The following is a 17,482-nucleotide window of genomic DNA, read 5'->3' as shown; positions in this document are numbered from 1 at the left end:
TAGCAGAACTGTGAGCGCTGCACCTCCAGGGCTTCGGCAGAGTGAAGCGTCAGCCAGCAGCTCTGTCAGTGAGAGAGCAGAGACTTGATGAAAGAACGCAGCCGTCTGTGGCCGGACGCCAGAACAATTGGTGACAAGGCGATGAAGATAATGTTGGCAAAACGAGCAATAACCAGAAGAAACTCAGCAGCTGAGCCACGGTTGTAGTTGTAATAGTTGACAGAGATAATGCTGGTTCCCCACGATACAATGAAGAGCATTATGAGAGCAAGAATCACCTGAAAATCAGAAGGCAAAGAATTGGGGCGGCGAAACCCACACATTGATGTATGATGGTGGTCACTTTGAGTCCAATAAAACTTGCTAAAACAATAAAATAATGTTCATCAATTCTATTAATAAAAGAACAGGTCTGATGTATATTTTAATTCACTCATGTACTACTTATCTACATGGCTTCAGTGAGCTCCTTAGAGCCTCAAAGCTCTAAACACCCTCTTCATCCTCACCTTGGCTGCTCGTCGCTCAGCTGGCACCCGTTTCAGGACAGGTGCATCTTGAACCGAGCTGCGCGCCCTGCCATGGGTGTAGAGCGTGTAAAGGGAGCCCAGGTTGGTAAAAGCCATCAAGATTATGGGGACTGACTCATGGATCACCATAGATGTGGTGGCATAAGCCAGGCCGCTGTAGGTGGTGGGAAAGTTCCACACACAGCCCAGCAGGGGGCGTGTTGTGCTGCTCACCAGCATCAGAGTCTGAGACGAGGAAGAAAGAGGAGTGGAGGCGGAACATGGAGGAAAGAGAGAGGGGAGCATACACTTAGTTAGCAATTTAGCTAAACTTGCTCTCTCTTCAGAATAAGTAGCTCTACCATTTGCACTCACTTACATTTTACTGCTTATCTGTTTGGACTGAGGTGAAATAAACTTAAGATAAAGTGTTATACTGTGTTATTGCTAGTTGACATGGTTTCAGCATTTTCTGCATCACTGGTTAAGGGATGTATTGATGCTGCAAAAAGCTTGAATTTCCTTGGGAAGAGCAAGCTCTCCTCTAATGAAACTTTTAGATCCCTCAGTTAGTTCAAATCACTCTGACCCCATTTGTTCCAAGCTGAAACCATGTTGCTGCATGTGTTTAGCCTGCAATTTACTTAACAAATGATCTCTCTAAACATTTAAGGGCAATACCAGTCTTTTAAGTTGTATCTCCATAAATACAGTGTATACTTAACATTTTCGCAGACCATTTTTTGAAAGCATGCTATACAGTTTAGATTCGTTTGCATGTACTTGTTTGTGTTATCTAATTCATTACCTCAAAGCCTGCATAAATGTTTGTCAGTTTTACATTATCATTGAGTGGTAATGCAGATTATACTTAAATTCTACAGTGAGTTATCATATTTACAAACAATAAATGCAGACTTGATTTTCACTGCGAGGTGTTACACAATTCAAGCAGGTTATAGAGGCTAAAGATTTTTTACAGATTACAGAAACAAAGAGAAACTAATCGATGCCTGGAATATAAAAAATAATTAAAAATTACGTTAAAAGTTCTAAAACTACAAAATTTCCACTTGTCATGTAAAGTATATATGATTTGTAGTAAATGGGTTGAAAACACCGAAATCACCTCTGTTGTGTTCACACCACCGTTAGTGGAAAATACATAAGCAGGAATGGAGTAAGCAAAGTTGAGAAGCCATATGAAGACAAGACTCAGCAGGAGCTTAGGAGCGCCCTGGGGCCCGTGAAGGTTCCTCATAATGGGAGCCACACGCCTCAAAGTCTGGAGGTGGAACGCACTGAGAAAAAGTGTTGACCACACATTGACCGATCGCAGCCACACCCACACACCCATCAGGAACTGACACCACTCTTTGGATGAGTACAGCTGTCGAAGAAAGAGATGAGTGTATGAATAAACACCTATAATGTCAGCTTACTTTTGTAGGTTTATTGTGGCAAACACAAACTTCCCAGACATCCACAAAAACCAGAAATCTACAGTTTGGCATAGACCACCAGTATGCTAGGAGGTACAAAAATAAAGCATAACTTACTGGAACTCATAAAAACAATTGATCATGAAGATTACATACCTCGAGTCCGATGTCTGAAATAACAAGCAGTGTGTTCCTCATCACAGACACCAGCACGTTAGACAGTGCCATGTTAACAATAATTAAATCTGAGTTACGTCCTCCAGCACGGTCCATAATCACACCCTTACCAATCACTCCAATCACAGTGATATTACCCACGATGCCCAGCGTCACCAAGATGATATAAAAGGCCAATTGTGTAGGGGACACAGAAACACGAAGTCCCATCCCCACAAGCGTCTGGTCTTCATCCTGCTCTATTGGGTCTCCCATTGTAGCCACTGATTTAACAACCTTGTCTGTGAGGCAGTTTTAACAGCTGACATAAAGTCTTAAAATATGCTTTGTCATCATTTTTGATGTAGGGCAGGTGAATAAAACTCAGTCTTTGTCCTCCAACATGCTGCCAACATGTTCAGTACCAGTTAAATCCCCCTACTGGTATCTGCTCAGCTTGATCTTTGCAGGTCATTTAAGACATCTCCTTCTTTGGGCCAATGGAAGAAGGCGATCCAACTTGTGTCATCACAACAAAGAACTGACAGCACGGCTTTCTGTGTGCTATGCTCTGGTAAGACAACCCCTGTTAGGCCCTCAGAAGGCCACAAAGCAACACTATGTTTAATGCCTCAGGGAGCTTGAGGTGCACGTAAATGAAACACAAGAGATTAATCAGCTTCCCTGAGTGAAATGTGCTTTCTTTGCCACTTGATTCATTACATCATCATACTGTAGGAAGTTGAAGCTTTTTTTGTTGGATTTCATGTATGTAATGTAAACACTTTAATACTTTAATACTATGTTTTGACTCTAAGTCCCCAGGCCAGAGGTGGGTGCTCATAAACAGTGAATCACTTCTAATTATTGTCATGTAGCATTCATGAACCAACAACTGTCACAGATCACATTGCTCACTAACATAACAAGAAACAAGTCTCCATCTGTCACAGGAGTTAGCACATATATCAATCGAACTTGCCCATTATGCCCTTATAAAAGATCAAAATGTGACCCCTGTCATGACTGGCTCAAATACCACAACAAATAATAGGAGGTGACATAAGGAGTTAAAGCAAAAACCAGTTATTTATTTAAATCTAACAAAAATGAATTAACAGCAGTCAGTAAATCAATAGTGTAGGAGTGTATGCATGAGAGAGACAATGTTGGGTAAAGTGTTGGATGGTAAAAGGGGAAAAAGAAAACCAAAAACAAGGACAAGGACAAGCAGCCAGTCTAGCCACGTTCATATCTTGTCCAAGCCTCCACTTTTCACTAATTGGTTTATGTATTTTGACAATAGTGGATCATGGATTTTGACAAGCACGTTAATGCAAGAGATATTTAACATTGACATAAACTGTTTAAATTTGAATATACTAAAACTACAATGGGATCACACCTGCTGCGAAGCCCGTCAGCATGCTGCCGTTCAGACTCTTACAGTAGTCAGCACTCATGGGTTGGACCAGGGGCCTTCATTCTGATCTCAACTACACATTTAAAGTTTCATGACTGTTATCTTGCACAGTCATCTCTGTGATAAAATCTGTCTGCAGACGGACAGACGGACAGGCAGACAGACAAGTACTCATAACCACCTCTCTAGTAGTTCCTGATACAGTAGGTGTCTCCAGGACCACACACACACACACACACACACACACACACACACACAAGGTGAAAACAATACCAGCCACTCTGTCGCAGCTCGTAACAATGCAGACATATGTACAGTATATGCAGAAAGCCTTGTGTCTTTGTTCATTCTTTCAAGATATCAATTTGAAATATCTGTTTGCACTCTAAAGCCACTAGATGGCCCCACAAACAATCAAAACCACAATACCACCAATGCCAGAGAGAACAATACAATTTTAATACTTAACTTTTCATTCCCATCTAATTACAAAAAGATCAAATGCATATGGACACTGTGAAAATATACTTTTATAGAAATCTTGTCATATACCACACAAACCTGGCCACAAATTCAGTAGCACATAAAGTTAAATACAAAGGAAAAAAATGTAAAAAAAGAAAAAAGAAAAAAGAAAAAAAGATACATATACATATATATATATATATATATATATATTCACAGTACATTTTCATCCTGTACTCTGCAGTGTGCACAAAGTACTGGATGCCAATACAGAAAGGAATTTACTCTGATCTCAAGAACTGATAACATAAAGTACCACAATCATCTTCATGCAGGCATTACATCCTCCCTGCTTCTTATCACTGACAGAAATGCAGGAACGCACCTGTCTGTGACTTCAGTGTTTGCTGCTTGTTTGCTTGCTGGTTGCTAAATGTCCATCACTGAGCGAAACCCAGACAATGATGAATGCAGCTTGTCTCTCCAGGGAAAAAGCATTTTCCTGACTCATACATGATCAGCTTCAAAATAAGAACATTTTAAACTACTATAATAAACATATTGAACAGTCCAACTGGTGAATAATCACTTGAAAGGCCACAAAGTAGAAAATAACAAGCAGAAATTTGGTCATTAAATGGATTAAAAATCTATTTTGTTGATCTATTATTTTCACCATGATCTGTTGCAGCCCATGGATTGGAGACAGTGACTTTGCACTGATACCACTATGCGTAATACAACATTTTGATCATTTTCACAAAGTAACACTGCTTTCATAAGTTTTAAAGGATGAATCATTCTCAGTCAGAGCAAGTGATAAGTTAATCTGAGAAAAATATTAACAGGCAAGGTCATAGTCCTTTCCATTCAAAGTATCTCCAGCCTCAGGCTAATATTAGACCAACTCATTTAACAACATGCATGCATGTGGAAAAATATTGCATTTGGGAATGAAGGCATCATTGAATTTAAAACACTGTGTTGTAAAAAGGTTTGATGGGGTATGGTGACATGTTTGAGGACTTTGTGGCGGTACCACGGTCCTACTGGACCTCTAAAGAATGCAATGCAGGTCAGCCTGATTATCAGGCTCCTGCTGCTCAGCTTCTCAGGTTGAAATTCATAAGGGTTCTTGTATTTTTAATCGCATAGCTCTACAATTCACAAGGATGTTTCAGGGTTTATGGTACCTCAAAGACAAAATGTTTAATTTTCTCATGCTTGTGTTATCTTATTTCAGACACTGCAACTCCATTCAAACTACTGTCACTTCTCAGCTAAGAGGAGTCTTGGCTCAGAAAAGATATAATTTACAGGTTTACTAATTGTGATTTTGATCTGACACCAGGGTCGGTAGGAAGGTAGTGTAAATGCATTTTCATGTAATTTCAAATAAATATTATGTAATTAATTTAAGAGTAGGCTGACATTACAGACTGTTAACAGAATAATAAATAATTATCATCAGTAGTTCCTCATACTGACTGTGAATGTTTCTGCATACTTTGCAGTCGTTATGTTCCTGACTGTCATATCTGAACAAAAGTGTGGTGCTGTGGCAGACAGCTTTCTTATGAAGTTGGTGATATTTTCATTTGCAGGAGAAAAAAAGACTTATTACTCCTCAGTATTTACTCAGCCTTTGTGAGGACAGAGGGCGGAGGTGATGTGATAAAGCCTTTTCTTTCATTGTAATTAATTTCCAGATGGAAATTGAACTTGAAAAAATTCAGTCCTGCACAAGTTACCTAGTGCATACAACACTTAATGCTTGATTTCTTCCAGGTTTTTTGCTGCAGACTCTGCCGCAGACCCCGGCTGTTAACCCCACTGGCTGGAATCTATCAGAGAGCAGAGACAGAGAAACGGGAAATTACACTTCCTCTATTGAATCAAATCTGCTATGTATGAACATAATTGCAGGAATTAGGAAAAAAAGCAGCAGATAATATTCAGTTCAGCTAACCTTTATGACTCTCTGCAGTGCAGCATAACCCATCTCCTAGGCCCGAGCTATAGACTGGGGACAGACACACTCGGCTGCTTGGGGCAACATGTGTGAGCCTCGTGGAACGAGAGGTAGGAGGCAGGTAGACGGAGGACTTTGAGGAGGAGCTGTGAGAGTTTTTTCTTTCCCAGCTGAGCCAGTAGCCTTTCAAACCTTCCTGATGGGCCTGCCACGCTACCTGCACCTCCTGATGCTCCACTGGGGTGAGCTGAAGGTCGGCCAGAGCAGGCAGTGCTGTTGCAGGAAAGAAACAGAAAAGAAACAGAAAAGAAAACAAGGGAAAGATCTTTAAAGTTTGGTCAAGAGAAGCTGATATACCATGAAAAAAGTAGGAATAATTCATAAAGGAACTTTAAATTGGCAACTTCAAAAGGTCAGCAACTGAATTACCTGGAATAACATTTGAAGGACACAAACTCACACAGAGATAAAACATGGTATACAAATGTCAAACAGAAAGTGTACCTTCCTGAGTGCATGCCCTCACTGACATGGCTATTTCTCTCCCATTCATATGGAGAGCACTGACTGTGACCAGGTACTCAGCGCCTGGCTCCAGGCCGGTGAGTAAGGTAGAGTTCTTCTGGCTGTGCAACGTCACAGTCTGGACATGTCCGCTTGGAATAACTCCGTACTCCACCGTGTATCTCTGAACCCGAGCCAGCTGCAGGGGACCCCAGCTCACACGGATCTGATGGGGGCCGGAGTCTGACACAGAGACCACTGCTGGGCTTAAAACATCTGAAGCAAGTGCAGGAGGACTCAGGTAAGGTGATGACCACCAGCATCAAATTTAGATGAACAATTATCAACTTAGATTACATGAAATCTCTAAACAATCACACTACAGAAACCCGCATGTGCTTTAGATTGCTGTGCAGCTGTACAAGTCAAGGGCTGTGTGTGCTATTACAAATTGTAAATGTGCAGACATATGTTGCAATAAAATGCTCCCTAATAGCATGAATATCTGTATAGAAGAAAACCAACAACATGCTTGACAAGTCCTGAGGCAGTTGAATGATTTTGTCTTCAGTTTTCTAATATCTTTCAATCAGAAAAATGGAAATTTGAATGTCTACGATTCCATTAGCAAAGTCCATCTTCTAAGGAAGACAGTTGAAAAATATCAAAAGCCCCATGACTGATTGGACCTTGTGGTGAGACCGTTTTGTCAAATATTTCTTTAGTTAAGCGCATGGCAGGACTATGAAACCACATGTAATTAAAGGGGAATTCTTTGTAAATCATCTCACCAGGAAGTGTGGTGAAGTCAACAGAGAGTGTGTCAAACAGCCTTTGGTTGGACTCTGGGCGGAGGGATGCTGTGTAGGTCGTATCAGGCTGGAGGTTAGTCAGCTCTACCCAGCTGGAGCCACCTGAGAGGGTACGTCTGCTCTCAGGTTCTGTTTTCAATATGGAGTTATACCGGACCTCATAGTAACCACTGTCTGCTCTGAGAACAGGACGCCACTGCAGCACAGCACTGTGGGAAGTCAAGTGAACCACGCTCAGCCGTTCTGCACGAATAATTTCTATAGATAAAACAAGATGAGGGCACAGAGAGAGCGGATGAGAGAGATAGAGAGGCAAACTGGAGTTAATAATTCTGTAGTGAAAAAATACTTTTTCTGTCCAAAAATAACTTTCCAACATCTGCCATGGAGCTACTGTGCTGCTCAGTGCTGAACCTAATATTTCAAACACACACACACACACACACATACTGATGATGGCCTCCCTCAGATCTTCTGCGATGATGTTGATGTTATCAATGTCCACAGAGTAGAGGTGGGACTCCAGAGGAGGTGTCACTGCACGTTGTAACACCTGGTAGTTACCATGAACTGTAGATACAATTAAAACAAAAACTCCCTGCGCCTTCAGCTCTGTCATGGGTTTGTCCACGTCTCCAGGCTGCACACCATCAGTCAGCCACAGCAGTACCTTGGGAACGTTCATCTCTGTCTCTGTCAGGAGCCCCTCGGCCACCCTGAGCGCCGCCGCAGTGTTGGTGTCTCCCTGCAGGTGGCTGACACTCAGCAGTGCTTTCTGCAAACTTTCCTGACTGCTGTGGACGTCCAGGCCAAACTCCAGGTTTGGGTTGGTGCCTACCTGCAGCAGCCCGACTCTTACATGCCCACGGCCCAATGAGAAGGGGCGAAGCAGCTCAGCAGTGAAAAGCAGCAGGCGGGAGAACTCGTAGTTTGCTATACTTCCCGAGGAGTCCAGCAAAAGGAGAATATCCCCTTCACAGCAGTTCAACACTGTGAACAACAGGAGGAAAAACAGGGAGGCTATTTTAATATGTGAATGCTGTGTGAACCTCACATTCTCTTTATTGACAGGTTTACTACTATTTACACATTCAGCAGTGCAATGGAGTACCATTAACCTTAATTTAGACTTGTGTTTCTGGACAATATTCTCTCTGCTGTCTGCTCTGTTTTGTTCTCCACCAATTCCCGAGAGATACGTCTGAGTGTTTAGCTGCTGACTGCTCCACTATGTTCACCAGCTGGTCTCTAACTTCGTCTGTCTGTTGTTTCATGCTGGGCTGCTCATAGGTTTTCAGAATGTTTTTTCTAAAAACAATTGCCTGCTGCATCCAGAGAAGATGCTGCTGAGTGTGGTGAGAGTGAACCAAAACAATGAGCCAAAAGGTGGTAAATCTGCAGAGTGAAGTGTTAATTCTCTGTGGGTTTGTTGCTATGAGTGAAACCTTTTACATTACACATTCGATTCATTCGATCCATGTTGATTTAAAATACTCATAATAACAGCTTTAGGGAATAGCTTCAATTTCCGACTTTTATGCACTGGATCAAGGTACAGACAAGATTTTACTAAATAGTTAATGTGGAATTTTCATAAACCATGGTGAATTATTAGCTGCCTACGCTGCATCCTGCAAAGATAGTAGAAACTGCTGGCAGCGATGAGTCATGACCACATTAATATCTCAGTCATATAAAAAGGGACACTGATTTGTGGTATCTGAGGCAAGACAGATCTTATTAATGTCAAAGTCGCAGTTACTGCTGTTGGAGAAGCATTAATATAAAGAATGAGAAGCAATAACAGCTATACGAGATGTCTTGTTTCATACATTACACTGGAGTCCAGATAACAATCTGCTGTACAGTTTACATTGTATCAAAACATGTCAGAAATACTGGACTGACAATACTTTAAATGGAGCTAAAGCGGAGGATTTATGACAGTGAGGAACCGAGAGAATTGGTCACAGAAGTAAATTTATCATATGAAACTGGAGTGAGATTTACTTTGTAAATAAATCAGTCAAAAAGAAGCAGTGCAGAGAGAAGAGAAAGCCCATCTCATGTCATGGGATCTCTATACTTCAATGAATGCACACTGTTTTCTCCATTTCACCCATCAGCATTTCTCAGAAGCATTTGTGCTCCATTTCGTTGTCAAAAAGTCATCTTACTGCAATAACATTCAATCAAAAGAATCTGCTCTATCTACAAGCACCATCCTGCACAATCAGATACACATCCAACTGTGACTCACTCATCCATTTCACCGAGAAAACAATGAGTGTTTCCTAAAATTCCTGCTCAGTACATGTGACTTTTGGTACATTTGGTGCCTGTACTTCATGAAATATTGGTCTTACACCATCACCTATTATAAATGACTAATACTGTGGCGTTAATTCTTTGAATAATTTGGATTGAGAACCAGATTAAATTCTGTAAGGGAATGAACTCCACCCACATGTAGTCATTTTTAATTGTCCGCTACATGATGTGCAGATCTGCTTTATAGCATCACTTCCTGCATATTGTTCACATTTCTCTGTCTTTTCCATTTACGGCTCCTCTTTAGAACACACCCATTGTTTTATTGCAGCAATGGTCCATAACCATTAAACTTTAACAGGAAGGCAGAAATTGAAGCAGTAGGAAAATAAACAGGCAAGGGGAAATGAGGGAGAAAAGTGCAATTAGATGAGGAGAAGAGGCGTCAGCCAACATCTTAACAGAGATTACAAGAGGAGACAGATGCTACACGGGAAAATGTGTGTGTGTGTGTGTGTGTGTGTGTGTGTGTGTATATGTGTGAATATATATATATATATATATATACACACACACACACACACACATACACATACACACACTGTACATATTTACATATATATTTTAAATTTATTTATGTGTGTGTGTGTGTGTATATATATATATATATATACACACACACACACACACACACACACACACACACACACACACACATACACATACTGTACATATTTACATATATATTTTAAATTTATTTATATGTGTGTGTATATATAACTGTGCATGTGAATGTGTATATGTGTGTGAGACAGAGGGAGATTTCAGCATGTCATCGGTCATTTCATTGGTTTCAAGCTGTGCCAAGGCCATATGCCACACGGCAGAGCTGCACAGATGAATGAAATATATCTTAATGCTTCCTGTGAAGTTTACTGAGTGCACTATCAACATGCACTGACATCAAACAGACAGATGGTAGACTATCCAGTCTCTGTTAGATCAAAATCAATACAGGCAACTAAACTGCTAATGATGTTTTTACAACATAAAATTACTGCTGCTTTTTGCTGCTTTAAACATTTAAAGATTTCCTGCAGAAAAGTGACATCACAAATTAATTAAAAATGCCACACATTCCTCGTGCGCTTTTTTTGGAGGGTGGGTGGGTGGGGGTGCTCTGACATAGCTAATCAGTCAAAATATTTTCTTTTAATTAGATGTGGCCACCTGTACAGACCACAACTTTCTCAGAGAGAAAGCACTGAGACCAAAACTCTCAGTAATGCACTGCATTACTGAAATAATGTGGAGGGTCCAAACACTGCATGGATCTGTACCAGGTTTTATCTCTAATCTCGTCAGTCCCTGTTCTACCTTCTGACCTCTTACATCTGCTTATCAATCACTGCTTTTCATTCCACACTTTCTGTTAAAAGGACAGATATTCCTTTACAACCAATGTTAGATTAATAGTTTGATAATTTTAGAAATACACTTTTTGCTGTTTAGCTGTTTGCCCATTCACAGTTTTTGTGCTAAGCTAAGCTAAACCCGCTGCAGGCTCCAGCTTCATATTAGTGTAGAGACATGTGTAGAGTGTGTAGAGCGGTTTTATTCCACCTATCTATTACTCTGCAAACAAGCAAATAAGTGCAATTCCCAAAATGTCAAACAATTTCTTCAAGACCAATTGGTTTTATTTATCTTTTTGAAAGTCATTATGATGATATGACATTGCTCATTTATTGGTTCTGAGGAATATTCTTATTGTATCCTTGTATGTTTAATTATTATTGATTATTTCCATTTCTTATTTATTGATATAAAGTACTGTGCATTACTGCTGTGCCATTGTTGCAACTAGAAGAAAGCTGTCTAGTGTCATTATTTACACCCGACAAATCTTTATTCTAGTTCAGTATTTTAATATGCACAACAGCCGTTGATTTGACTAAGTATGTAAATACACCAACAAGGCTGTGTAGAAACTTGTTTTCCCAACATCTGGGCATCTTGTCTGGTCTAATACTGATTTGTTGAGTGTCGATAATAACACTAGACAGCCTCTTTCCAACAGCATCAAAAGCACACAGCAGAAATGAAAGGCATCCACAGCACATTATCTTGTTAGACCAATCCACATCTAAACCCAACAAACTGGTCTGTGTTTGAAGGGATACTCCACAAATTTTCCAAATAAAAGTCCGTTGGTCCATCATGGGGAGCCTGTAAAACAGTTGTCATAGCTGTGGAGGTACTTAATCAAAAGTAATCAGAGTTATCTCGGCTTGGGCTCGGAGACCACAGAGAGAAAGAATAGACAGAAAGCCTGTGTTAGATATTGAGGGCTGCCTTATGGGAAATGTGGGATTCGGAGTTTGATCCATAGGGAATAAAAGTCAGGAGATCTCAAACTCTACCACAAAGACTTTGACAGTTTAAAAAGAATCTGTCCCTTCCTAGTCCCTTACCTTCACAGACATGCAATAATAATTCGCTGACTAACCCCTTTAAGAGTCACTCAGACAGCTGAAATGTTTTACAGCAGACCAGTGCTGACACTGGACACACAGCTGCACATGGTTGAGCTCCAATTTGGCTGTAATATCTCTCCTAGTGTCATGATTTGGAAAAGATGACATTATAGCTTGTTACATTTCATACCATCTAATAATTTGTTCAACAGGAAGTCACAGTTATTACAGATATTGATTAGATAATAATCTGTAACCATATAAAATGACACCCTTTATGCTCTGAATTAAAAGTGATGAACCACTGTTATGCAACCTATCACCACACATTAACCACCCCGGACAACACTGTCCATGTGACAACTTGTTCAAACCAGACTGTCTGGGGAAATGATCCTGGCCAGTTGCTACTCATTAAATGTCAATGATGATGTTTTCATGCCTCACTGTGGCTCGCGAGTGTATTTTGTGATTTATACCATTAGGGAAAATAAATCTTTTTCTGAGGCTTTTAACTCTAAGCCCAGACTCCATTTACAAAAAATCTAATTTCCTCATCTAACCCCGAAGACGAATATAATTGGGCATCTTCCAACTTTGTATTTGTGTTATCAGGTATGTGTGCTGTTAATGCTTCGTCCGGCCACATATCTGCACCTCTTCTTGTTTCGCATCTGTATTGTCGCCTATGTTATCAACTCACCTGTGTCAGGTACAGCAATTTGCATGTTGCTCCGCGCCAACAGCGCCCAGAGAAAAACGCAGCGAAATAAAAAGGCCTGCATCTTTTCCGGGCTGCTTCAAAAATCACTGGACGTGATTAAAAACAGACAGATCGATCAAGTGCAATAACTGATCCGCCGGCTCCCATCGCGCTGATCACTGTCATCAATAATCCAGTCCGCGTCCGAGCAGCGCCGCTGCCACTTCTGGCAACTTTTCGTCAGAAAACACCTGCGTCATTCATGCTCTTCTCTCTCTGCAGGAATGTTTTCCGCTGTGCAGTTATTTCATTTAATGTAAGACCACTTCTCTCCCAGTCTTCGCAACTGTTTCATTACTGTACACAGTTCACTTTATATTGAACTGAGAATTACTCCTCCTCCTCCAGCTGCTGAGCCAGGAAATAAAACCATTGACACCTTTTTCCTGGACTTTGGTCTGTGATGGGACTTTTAAGATGCTTTCTGGATTATTGCTGTTTCCCTGCTTCCTCCTGTGCTGTAATTTTCACAGTCCAGGGATCATCACACTTAATCATACAAACCTTCAGGCACTAGATGGACACCCATGTAAAAGACTGGGTTCCCTAGATGAAGCAAGAAAATCTCATCATAAGCGTGCCAGAGGTAAATGTCTGCTCTGGCTGCAAGAAAAATAACATTTGTTTGCCTGTACATTGTCTTGTGGAAGGAGCATAGGCGGATAATGAGACAATTAGTCTCTGCACAGACATACAAGATAAGGTCCCCCACCCCTGTTAGAGAGGAGCACAACAGCCAGACTGAAAGAGATACAAAGGGATTACAAATGATCCATCTGTATTTAGTCATTTTGTATCTCTCTGTGGTCATTTTGTGTCTTTTTATGGTCATTTTGCATCATTTTTTGTGTCTTTTTGTTGTTTTTTGTGCTCTTTTGTGGTCATTTTATGTCTTTATTTTCCACCTCTTTGTTCAGTGGTTGTTTGGTTGCCTTTGCAAGAAATATTAACAGTCACTTCAAACAAATGCTGCAGGGCCCCTCTGACCTCCCGGCCCCCATAGCCCAGGAGACCCATTGAGTAAGCTGTTCATGGCTTGAGGAATAACAGTGAATATGATCTAATCTCCATTTTCTCCGGGGACTCCTTGGAAGCCATTCAAACTGACCAAAAAACTGGACCCAACTTTGGGAAACAGCAGTTGGATAAGACATCCATTTGGATCAAGTAGCAGCAGAGAAAACCATCCAGCCGGTCCATTAGTCAGAAATACAGCAAATACCACAGCTGCCACTTATCAGAAAGAAAACTTGGATCAAGTGTAGGCTATTCACATGCATTTATTACACCCGACTACAATAGGACCCATGTCTCTGCCCCCTCTGTGTGTGTGTAACCAGATAAAGATAAAAGGCTTACTTAACGGAGCGCACTGACTGAATGTACCCTTGTGAAATGAGAGTACCCAGTATGTGCCCACGTCTGTTACTCCAGTGGAAATAACGTGGATGATCACAATTTGCCTGAATAAAAGCGCTTTTTTATTTATTTATTTATTTTGTTTGGGTGGGGTTCAGGTTTAGATAGAGGTAGAATGGTGGGGCAGAGACAGATAGTAGAAAGATGATTTTAAATAAGATATATTTTGATTCTTCCCCTTGATACATGATACAAAAAAACGTTTGCTTACATACCAGGCTGGTACCAGCAGGTGCAAAGCAGAGGATTGGTCTGTGCATGAAGATACAGAGTCTGCCCATAGGTTCCTGAAGTCCTGAAGGGTCGAAGAGAATGAATGACTGTTAATGTCCAAACACCTTATTAGATGAGCTTGGCATAAAAAAATGGAACCGGGATGGGAAACAGCTAGCCTGAAAGAAGGAAAACAAGATCCACCCACGAGCACCTTTTTTTCTGTTATTCAGTAACATATGTTTCACTTTTCAATAACTCACAAATCTAAGGAAGGGTGGAGATAAATCCATCGTAGCGTCTCTCAAAAATTGAACATTTGGATATCCAACCTGTCCTCATCTTATGATATTAGACATTTTTAGCTGACTTTCCTCTAAACGACTTAATAACGTTCTCATTCTTTTTGCACTTTAACAATTGCATATGCACAGTGACGAGTCTCAATAAAGATATTTTACTTTACATTTACACTTTTATCCAAAGTAACCAACAAGTAGGTGACAACACCAAAGCTTCAGTGCAGTAGGAGACCTTGTAGTAGGTACTAAGTAAATCTGTTCAATAAGGTGATGCACAAAGAGATCAGGTAAAGAAGTGCATAGTAAGTGCCAGTTAGGCATGTTAGGGTGTTCGAAGTGTTAGGAGAGGAGGTGCTCTCAGGAGAGATGCGTCTTCAAGAGATTCTTAAAGACAGAGAGGGACGCCCCTACTCTGATAGCATTTGGTGGCTTGTTCCACCATGAGGGAACAACAAACAAGTCTGGACCGCGATAGCCTTGTGTGCAGGGATGGCAATGCCAGACAACATTCCTTGGACGAACACAGTGGCTGAGAAGGTGCATAAGCCTGTATTTTAAAACATGAACCCACTATTCAAACATTAAATGAATATTTCCACTAACAATAAACAGAGTTATCGTAATAACTCAATGTAATAACTCAATCTAATTAGCCAGTGGCCACAAGTGTGACATTTTGGTATCCTTGAACATTTCCTTATTTTGAAACCCATTATCTTGGATGTTTTACATTTACACCTGCGCGTTCTGCTTATTGAACACAAACATCTTTTCATGGGATATTGACCTTCATTTAGCTTGTGAGACAGAAATGTAATCAGACTTGACATCAGGTCTTTTCAGAGTTTTATTACAAAGCCTCCACAGGTTTTTCCCAGCTTTGTACTCAGATTAATGATAAAGACTAACATTTCAGGTAGATACAGTCGATAGACCACACTCTGCTTCACATTTTTAGCCACACCAGCAGCATTGCTCTGTGGATGGCAGTGTTGTCTGTTTGGTCAGTCGGTTGGTCCACCACTTTAGACCAGACTAAAATCACAACAGTGATTGGATAGGTTATATTGAAATTTCTCCAGGGAACTCTCCCCTACTTTTCCTTTCCTATAATGATGCCAACAGGTTAAAATCTTTGGTTCAAAGTGAAATATCTTGACTATTAGATGAACTGTCATGAAATTTGGTTCTGACATTCATGTTCCTCTCGGGATTAAATTCTTTGGTGATAATGTTTCATGTAGCACCATCATCCAGTCAAAATTTAAATGTGTCCAATACTTTGTTTGATGACTAAATACCAGAAAAACCACTGACATTCCCATCAGCGTGAGGATGTTAGCATGCTGCCATCAGCATTATACTCAGGGCACAAAGCTACTAGCATGACTGTACTGTAAATGTTTCCTGTCCCATTTCCATACTATAAACTGATTCTAAGCAAGTTTTTATTATAGTGTTCCCTCTGAAAAAGTGACAAAAGAAAATATACTGAAGCCAACTGATTATGAGGCTAAGTGATTATGACACAATGGGCATAGACCACAGATTCAAAGAGACAAGAAACAATCACTGCCTTTTCTTTCTGGTTGTTTTGTCTCTTTTTGTGGTCATTCAGCCTCTCTTTGTGGTTGTTTGATTGACTTTACAACAGGAAGTGTTATCAGTCCTGTTCAGTAATCCATCCATGTATGTAGCACATACTGTACAGGATTAGTGCTTTGTATAGCTTTGGGACACAGCTTGTTATTTTAAAGCCTTCACAAGGTTTGTTTATAACGAGATACATAAGATGGTCTAGCAGTTCATATAAAGCAGATACGATCAATAGACCACACATGGCTTCAAATTGTCTCTAAAGTGATGGACAAGTTCTCTCTCCATCAGCAGCACCTCATAACTAATGATGGTACATTGAAAGCATCTTGTTTTTACTTCCATTTGAAGAAAAGATTAACTTCCACTGTAGTGGAGGCTGTGTATTATGTGTGCGTCTATGTGTTCATGCTCCTAACTCAATTAATTTGTAAGACGGCTGTGCAAGCAGTATTATAAATTCCTTCTGTGCATGCAGCATGACAGCATACTTGATTAACCAACTACCAGTACTTTATTCATCGCAGTGTAAGAAACTCATGGCCTGACTGTGCACATAGAAGGAAGACGTGCTATTAAAAAGCCATTTTATTAACACCATGTTGATGAGCTTTGCCTCTGCTGAGGAGTCCTGCTGATTAAGTTTCAGATTAATGTGCTGTCAGCTCTCTGCCTCTGCTACACAAATTAACAGGAGTTGTTATCACAACAGCACAGTGAGTGTGTTTACATATGCATTAGTATCCTGATTTTCAGCCTCATCCCGTTCTTGATCAAATTCAGGACATGGCGTTTGCATGGAAACATGGAAAACCTGGTTATTTATAATGCTGTATACATGATAATAACAGTATCAAGGTTTCTGATCATGTGACTGTAGGTGTGTGTTGAATTCTTACCATCTCAGTCACAATGAGATGGTTCGCAAACCTGGATAAGGTGTTTACATGCTACGGTATTCTGATTTCTATCAGAGCGCTCCAGGTAGTCTTTCTATGTTTTTCAGAGCTGGGATAAGGTCTTATCCAGGTTTCTGAAACTGACGAAAGCTGTTTACACAAACAAAACATAACCCGGATACTCCAAAAACCCAATCATAGGATAAAAGTGTGCATGTAAACCATGGACTGTAAGTAATGATGGATGTTGCCTCTGTAG

At 40.5% G+C, this 17,482-nt stretch overlaps 2 protein-coding genes across 2 annotated transcripts; both read right to left on the bottom strand.

The window, feature by feature from the left end:
* Positions 1-8: 8 nt before the first annotated feature.
* LOC139630168 (olfactory receptor class A-like protein 4) lies at positions 9-2,496 on the bottom strand. The gene is made up of 4 exons (XM_071493326.1): positions 2,108-2,496; positions 1,639-1,899; positions 510-755; positions 9-278 (listed from the first exon to the last, which is right to left on the bottom strand). The coding sequence occupies exons 1-4, from the start codon at positions 2,381-2,383 to the stop codon at positions 66-68; spliced, it is 996 nt and encodes a 331-aa protein (XP_071349427.1). The 5' UTR covers positions 2,384-2,496; the 3' UTR covers positions 9-65.
* A 1,471-nt stretch (positions 2,497-3,967) lies between these two features.
* Positions 3,968-13,843, bottom strand: LOC139630163 (von Willebrand factor A domain-containing protein 1-like). The gene is made up of 6 exons (XM_071493320.1): positions 12,735-13,843; positions 7,734-8,273; positions 7,263-7,541; positions 6,472-6,747; positions 5,965-6,240; positions 3,968-5,839 (listed from the first exon to the last, which is right to left on the bottom strand). Exons 1-6 carry the CDS (start codon positions 12,814-12,816, stop codon positions 5,820-5,822), a joined length of 1,473 nt encoding a protein of 490 aa, XP_071349421.1. The 5' UTR covers positions 12,817-13,843; the 3' UTR covers positions 3,968-5,819.
* Between the last annotated feature and the right edge of the window lie 3,639 nt (positions 13,844-17,482).

Source organism: Trachinotus anak, unplaced genomic scaffold (genome assembly GCF_046630095.1).
Source record: "Trachinotus anak isolate AG129_WGS33_773 ecotype Australia unplaced genomic scaffold, CSIRO_AGI_Tana_v1 ptg000013l, whole genome shotgun sequence".
Taxonomy (NCBI): domain Eukaryota; kingdom Metazoa; phylum Chordata; class Actinopteri; order Carangiformes; family Carangidae; genus Trachinotus; species Trachinotus anak.
Note: the sequence above shows the minus strand (reverse complement) of the source record. Positions and strands in the feature narration are given on the sequence as shown.